Source organism: Pygoscelis adeliae, unplaced genomic scaffold (assembly GCF_000699105.1).
Source record: "Pygoscelis adeliae isolate BGI_AS28 unplaced genomic scaffold, ASM69910v1 Scaffold180, whole genome shotgun sequence".
Lineage (NCBI taxonomy): Eukaryota > Metazoa > Chordata > Aves > Sphenisciformes > Spheniscidae > Pygoscelis > Pygoscelis adeliae.
This window is the reverse complement of record NW_008823956.1, coordinates 134,351-142,066: the sequence shown is the minus strand read 5'-3', so window position 1 is coordinate 142,066 and position 7,716 is coordinate 134,351. Positions and strand designations below refer to the sequence as shown.

The 7,716-nt window shown below is 56.8% G+C and overlaps 1 protein-coding gene across 1 annotated transcript in view; it reads left to right on the top strand.

The window, feature by feature from the left end:
- Window positions 1–262: 262 nt before the first annotated feature.
- The window catches only part of LOC103916083 (carbohydrate-responsive element-binding protein-like), a 20,539-nt gene continuing 13,085 nt past the window's right edge, over window positions 263–7,716 (top strand). Inside the window, 2 exon segments of the mRNA XM_009323029.1 lie at window positions 263–413; window positions 416–548. Coding sequence (XP_009321304.1) covers window positions 263–413; window positions 416–548 — 284 coding nt within the window.

Genomic DNA, 7,716 nt, shown 5'->3' with positions numbered 1-7,716 from the left:
GGATCAGCCGCCGGCACTATAAATAGGGCTGACGGCAAGCCACCTCGGCAAACCGAAAGCTGAACCTCGGAGCGCGGAGGAGACGGCGTGGTCTGGAGTGGGGCAAGCGGCACCGAGGAGGTGTGGTGTGGGTGTCCTGTGCTGAGGAGCCCAACAGCATGTGCTCGATGCCAACGCAGCGCCCGTAGGGCTCTGGCACAACCAGGTCGTGGACCACAGCGCTGGGGCAGGCCGCTAAGGGCTCCCCAGCAGGCACCAGGCGATGGCAGGAGCTCAGGTGGGGCTCGAAGGACCCTTCCCAGAGCCCCCGGTTGGGCCATGCCCCGTCTCCGACTCCGACTCGGACTCCGAGGACGCAGCTGTGGCTGGCGCAGGGCCCGGGACCGGGGGGGAGGGCCCCACCCCCGTTTTTTTTCCATGGTGTCGTCCCCACACAGCGACTCGCTGCCCCGCCGGCGCCACCACCGCACCGAGCCCGAACCGGCTGATCCCCGGAGCATCGACCCGACCCTCACCCGGCTTTTTGAGTGCATGAGCCTGGAGTACAGGTAAGTACAAGATCCCGCTCGCTGGCATGCATCTCATGGAACCCCCCCAGCTCTTTGAAGGCATGAGGCTGTCTAAGCCCCGCTGCTCTTCTGGGAACCTGCCGCTAATTGCCAACCGATAGCGTCCTTGTCTTCTTGTCCATTGGGTTGTGATGTGCCATCTGCTCAAAAACCACCATCCTGGGAGGTTTCAGGGAGAAAGACCTGGTGCTGGGTTGTTGGCCATGGAGCCAGATGAGAAGTTCCTCCTCTCTTCATGTGTAGCTTAACCCTCCTCCACCTTCCCATGAGATCTGGAGTCACTGCACCCGGCTGTAGCACCCTCACGGCCGGGTCCTGCACACTCTGTAGAGCAGCAATAACCCTGTGGGCAGCCAACACTCAGTCTTTGGCAATCCAGCCCAGAGCTGGAGTCCTGCCTTCCTGTCCTTGGCTCTGCCCACATGTCCCAAGGTTATTGCAGGACATGCAGCAGCACTCAGGGCTGGATGGCTGCACTGGGCTTTGTCCAGGGCCTCCTGAAAGCTCCCCCCCTTCTCTCCTGCAAAATCAAATGGGTGACTGCATTGTTCCCCCAATGACACAAATCACCCAAGCTCAGGATGCTAGGGACCTGCTCATCCCACAGCTCCTCGGTGACAACAGGAGAGCCTGCATCATGTCTCTTAGCACCTTGGTCCACATTCTCGGAGGCAGCTCCCCTCTTTTGCCAAGGCCCTGAGGTTTTGAGTTCTCTCAAGCATGGCATCAGGGTGAATTGCTCTACTAGCATCAGTGCAAAACTGCTTGCATAGCTTTCCCAAAATCTCCAGGTGAAAACCTGGGATGATGATGTCCTACTGGTGCCACATAAAAACAAAACCTCAGCAAAACAGCCTTGAAGAGTTGAACATTGCCGTGTTCCACGCAGGCTCTTATTCAGTTGCTGACCTCTCAGGTATGCCTTGAAGTCCTTGAATGTTCAACACGATGGAATATGTGGTTGCTGCCAGAGCAGCCCTGGTGACACCGGGCACTGGGACAGCACTCCAAGGGTACTAGTTGCCACATAGCTATGTACATTTGGCCCATCGCCACATCCCAGATTGCATGGTTTGCTCACAGCCGGTGTGGAACAGCTCTCCTCCGAGGTGCTGGTGAAGCTGGTGCTGTGCGGGAGCACGGTGAGCTTCAGCGTGGGGTGACCCAGCTGAGGGTCATGCTTCTTGGTCAGGCAAGTCACCCCTGAGTGCCATGCACAGGGGACACTGAGGCACTGGTGGCCTCACTCTCTTTTGCTCTCCCAGCCCCATACTTGCCGTACTCTGATCCTTGCAGCTTGGGGCTGGAGGAACAGACACTGCTCCACCCCAGGGTGCTCAAGCTCTTGACGCCTGAGATGCACCACAGCCTCCATGTGCTCCTGAGCTCTGGTGCTGCCCAGGCAGAGGGGAAAGGGGCAGGGTGCAAGTGCTTTGGCAGGTGGAGCGGACCACAGCAGCTGGATGCCACCCAGGGCTGGCCATTACGCTGCAGACAGGGCTCCATCATTCCAGATCTCTTTACCACTTGGACTCTTCCAGGGCCTTGTTTCCCTCCTGCACTGAGCATGACAATGCATACACCAGCCCTAAGCCCAGCACCATGGCAAACCGTAACTGCAGTTGGACAGTGGCCCTCAGTGAGGAGGATCCACAGCAGCTACAAAGCATTAGTGCCACCACTGATGGTCACCCCGGAGTCCAGATCACTAAAGATATCTCCTGGCTGCCTTGGTGCAAGACTAGGTCTTGCTCAGCACCCATGGGAGCGGTTATTGGTCTGCCATGGAGCCAGGGTAGCTGCAGGCCATGGGACCCAACCAAGGAAACGTTGACATTGGATGTTCTCCAAACTTCATGCTCGGAACCCTTGGAGTTCCTTCCATCCTTAGATGCTCTCCACCTCTACCTCTCAGCTGTCATGCTCTGCAGCTTGCCAGCACCCTAAAAACAGGATGACAAGCATTGATCAGAGATCAGGTTCAGGTGAACCTGGACCTGCGATGCAGTGCTGGATATGCCTCTCCACAGGTGGGACTGGACTCTGGCTCTAGAGCTGACCGATCTGCTGGCTAGCTGCTGTTCAGGCATTTCTTTTCTCCCTTTGGAAACCCAAGGCAGCTTTGCTAATACATTTTTGACAGACTTGTAAGCAGTAGTTGGAGGAAGGTATCAGAGGGGGAAAATGGAGTTTAAAGATACCGGCGCACCTTTTAGTTTTATCTGATTTGATACTTCTCTGCATCATCTGCCATTTCACATCTTCTCTCCCAGCCAGGTCCCTCAGAAGGGGTGTTGGTGCAGCGCACAGCCTCAGTTGGAGTGGCCAGCCAAATGTCGTCCAGTCGTCAGGAGTGCATCCACAGTTATGTGGCAGACTAACTCCCTAACAAAGCAGAAACCACAGAAAGATATCAGTTGGGAGGCACCTCTGGAGTTCATAGTCCAACCCCTGTGCAGGGCAGGGCTAACTCCAAAGCCAGATCAGGTTGCTCAGGGCCATCACTCTGATGGATGGAGACCAAGGATGGTGAGCCCACCACCTGTCCACCCTGTCCCAGAGCTGCGCCACTCTCACAGGGAAGAGTGCTGTCCATGGCTGTAATTGGGGTTTCCCTCATTTCAGTTTGTGTCCGTTGCCTCTTGTCCTTTCTTGGTGCACGTCTGAGAAGTGTCTGGCTCCATCTCCTCTGTAGCCTGCTTTGGGTAGTTGAAGACAGTAAGTAGATCCTCTCTTCACCTTCTCTTCTTCAGGCTGAACAAACCCATCACTTACCCTCCTCTTCTGTCCTGTGCATGAGTCCCCAACCGTCTTAACATCCTCCTTCAGAATCACGCCACTTTGTGAACCTCCCTCTTTTATCGGGAGGACGAATCTGGACACAATATCCAGACTTGGCCTTACCAGTGCTGAGCTGAGGGGAACTATCACTTCTCTTGACCTGCTGGCTGAGCTGTGACTGTTTCAGCCACCCATTCCTTGCTGTCCGAGGCCTGGCTCACACCATTTCAAGGGCAAATACACTAAATCCTCTCTAAACCCTTGTTTTCCAAAGGCTGTAGCTGAACAGTCATTTAGGTAGCTGTAATTCCTCCCCTCTCCAGCATTCCGCCGCGGCACTTCACAGACGTTTATGGCAGTCCTGTCTCAGCTGGAGCAATCGCCCTGAGGATCTGCCGTTTTGTCTCCCCATGGGCTGGACTGTGCATCACCCCCTCACTGGGAAAGAAACGCTCTCTCCACATCAAGGCTTGCTTCTAGCAGTAACTTGTTTCTTCAGATCCCTCAAAGAGAGGCAACTCCCCCCACCAAGGTCTTCCTCCTGGTGCTGGAGGTTGGGATGAAGCACTTCCCAGGCCCTTTGTACCCATTTTCCTGCCAAAGACTTAATGATTCTCTTCCACTCCTCCTTCTGCAACCTGCTGCGTTTCTTGAATCCCTCACTTAGACTGCTTTTTCTCCTGTGGGTGGACCTCCCTGCAGCACACGTGGCCTCCCCAGGTTCCCCCAAAAAGCTGAGCACGTGGAGCCGAGCTCCTTCAGGAACTGTTCATGCTATCGCCTTAGCACGATCTCCCCAGGTGAGCAAGCTTTCTCCCCATCACGGCAGCGCCACTCCCCGGTGTCCTGCCTTGCAGAGCTGGTCTCCTGGGCTCACACGCAATCCTGTCACCCATCGCAGAGGATCATTGAGCGACTGACCTGGGGAACTGTCCTCCTGAAGGGAGAAAAACTGGGTGCAGATGTGAACTGCAAACTGCAGACACCCATGGTCTTATCTTGCACGTGTCTATCTTGTGCTTCAGAAGAAGCCTCCCTTAGCTGTTCCGAGAGTGTGATGTAGATTAACCTCCTCTTCTCCCCTGCAAATACCGAGAGGGGAGATTTAGCAGGTAGGGGCATCAGACTAGTAAGTGATGTGGAGTATTAACTCTGCCCTCTCATGATTTAAAACAAGGTAGGCTTCGATTACACCCTTGCATGCCGATTCGGTACTAATTCATCCTACTGGCAAGCTGATAGCAGCCTCTGAGGCTTTCCTAGAAGGGGTGGAATTGCTGCTGTATCTTTGCCGTACTCTCTAATTGATTCTCTAATTCACAGTGCCTTAAACACTCAGGCACAGGGGCAGCAAGCACCCAGGCAGAGACCCCAGTGATGCGCACGCTGAGCTGCCCTCTCCCCGTTTCCTTCTCTCAGGATTAGCCCGCACTTTCCTTTGCCCTCCTGGCAAACGGCTCACCTCCGTTCGCTGCAGTTCTCCAGCATTTGCCTGCAGCCCTGTGCACTAGCTCAGACCCGCTGGAAGTGGCTCACGCCGATGTGGCCACATCCTGCCATTGCTGGGTCCACCCCCACCGTTTGATGAGGCTTCACTCTCACCCAGACCTAAGGCCGTCTGGGCGCTGCCCATGCCCTGGCTGGAAGGAAGCGGGGCGCCCCGGCCAGGGGAGCAGGGCTCGGTGCCGATGGCAGCCCTGGCTTGGCAGATCCCTTTGGGGCTTTGCGGTGGGTTGGGCAGCTTCTGCTATGAATTATCCGCCCGATGGGCAACAGCGGGTCTGGCGAGAGGGAAAGGCTCGTGCTTGGTCTAAACCCATCCGCGCTGCAGTGTGGTCGTGCTGTCATTAGCGGCAGGGAGCTGCACGCCTTTTCTCTGTCATTTCCCAAGGATTTGGGGCTGATCCTGTCCAAGCAGTGTGCAGAGGAGCTGGGCTGGTGTGCAAGCCTGCTCCCACGCTGATGCACAGTAGGGTCATACCTCCGGAGATCACCCAAATAACTGGTTGTGGAGATGTACCTGGCTTGGCTCGCAGCTCTCCAGCTTCCCAGACAACTATTTGCAAGAAGATTTAAACGACTTCCCTTCTCATCTGGAGCACTTCATGCTCGCTTTGCATGGAGGTAAATGGCTGTCCAAGAGGCAGAGCTGCAAGGGCAGAGGCACTCCTATCTGGGAGTAGATACACAGAGTGGGTCCCTAGCTAATCCCCTGTACAGTCTGTTAACACCTTTGTTGCAGCACTGCCCTCAAATTACCCCAGATGCACCCGCGCCAGCTGCAGCGTCTGCCGGGGCAGAGCTCGCTCCCTCCGGAGGCAGCATGGCAAGCAGCCGAGCTGGCGCAGCAGCCTTTTCATCAGCGCAACACGGTAAAGAAAAACACCCAGCCAGATAGTAGAGATCTGAAGTCAGATTTGAAGACAGTCGGTTTTTGCTTGGGGACACTTTCCAGGAAAGTTGTGGTTAGATTTTTAACTTTCTTTCCCAAAACATAAAAATTCAAGAAAAAACATGACTTTCGTAGCAAAATGTGTGAGAAAGCGAACGTGAGCTTTTAGAACTTCCTGGAAAGGCTGTCCTCTTTCAGCCAGTCCAGGGCCAAGCTGCGTCCTGGCAGCCCAGGGAGCAAGGGGGGCTCTGACGGCCCCACAGGGGATCCTGCTCCGGCTGCACTTGGGAAGGCCGAGCAGGCTTGTACCTGCCAGAGGACCCTCAGCTTAGCTGTTCCCCTCCTGCTGCTGCCCGTTCCTCTCGTGCAGCCCTGCATCTTGCCAAATCATTCCTCCCCCCCTCCGTTTGCTGTGGATGGACAGCAAAATACTCATTTTGCCATGAAAGCAGGGGCTGCAACACCTTAAACTTCTGGGTGGGCTAAATGAATCACGGGGCAAACAAGGCGCGACTGGCCGAAACAGTCGGTGCTGACCCACGCCGGGTTTGGTCCCAGGCTGAGCCCGGCTCCCACCTTACCCCATCCCACAGAGACCCCTTAGCCCGTAGTGGGGTCTGTTTCCCCATTTCTCCAGCAGCATGGGGCAGTGGGACCTCCCACCTGTTTGGGGCATCCCAAACCTTTTTCGTGGCTCAGCGTGGGGTTTGCATCCATCTCCCCAGGAGATAATTTCAGGGAAGGGTGGGGCCATTTTCAAGGCAAACCAGGGAGCAAAGATCAGCCTCATAAGTCCCAAAACTGAAAGGATCGTTAATGGGGAAAAAAGGCGGTTAGTGGCGAAGCCCAAAGGCATCTCCCCTCTGTCTCCATGTCCACTGCAGCTCCGTGGCCGTGGCCCCACCAGCCTCGCGCGTGGCCAAGGTGGCCGTCTGCGGCTGCGGGGCTGTGGTCCGCAGGCTCGGGCTGCTCCTTTAAGCTGGTTGTCGGGGCGGGCAGCACTGGTGAGGAACGTGTGCGGGTAGCCTTGACCGGCAGGATCTGGCCGCACGCCCGGGAAGCCCATCCCTTCCATTGGCTCCTCTGCTTGGCACTACCGCGCTGTTTGCCTTGTGCCACTGGGGAAAGTTCAAAAACCTGGAGATAGCGAAGTGGCCAGCGTGTCGCCCAGGCCTTAACTCTCTGCAGGCTGGAGCCGCGGGGACACGGGCTCTGCCCCAGCCCCTGGGGCCGTGGGTCGGGCTGGGTCTCCCTGGGGAGACTGTCCCTGTCCACCCCTGTGGGTGGGAGCACCCACTCCCAGACACGTCCCTGCATCAGGCTCTGGAGCCGGAGGGGTCACCGGTCCTTGTCCCCCACAGTGAGATGGGACAGCAATGTTCTCCTCTCCCCTCCGCCCCGGTGCGCTGCCTCCAGCTGCAGAGCCATGCAGGACCAGCACAGGGGTCTTGCTGCCTGCACTGCTGCCTGTTCAGGCTGCCTGGCTCTAACGTCGAGGACAGCACCCTGTCTTCCGAGCCGGGCCGGCCGCTGAGGGAGGGAGCCCCACTTGCCGTGCCATGCCATGCCATGCCGTGCAGTGGGAGGCAGATTTCAAGGCAGGTTAATGCAGAATCGGCCAGTCTTTGTTCGAGGGTGCTGGAAGGTTTCACAAGCTTGAATAGACAAGTGTGTGGCTTCTTAAAGCATTAGCCGGGCACTGCTCTCATCCCCAGCACCTCCCCGGGGACATGGTGCTGATGGCACCTTAGGGTGCACCCGAGGAGATGCTGGCAATGGGGGGATACGGCACCCTTACACCCAGCCCAGCCTCTAGCTTTCTTCTTCCCTGCATGTGCCGTGGATAGGTGGGACCCAAAGCAGCACCGAGATCTTTAAGGGACAAATTCTTGGCTGGGAAAGGACGTGGGCTTCCTGGGGAGGGATGCCGTGCAGCCCCCAGCCTGCTCTCAGAGGGCCCCGCTGGGCAGACGG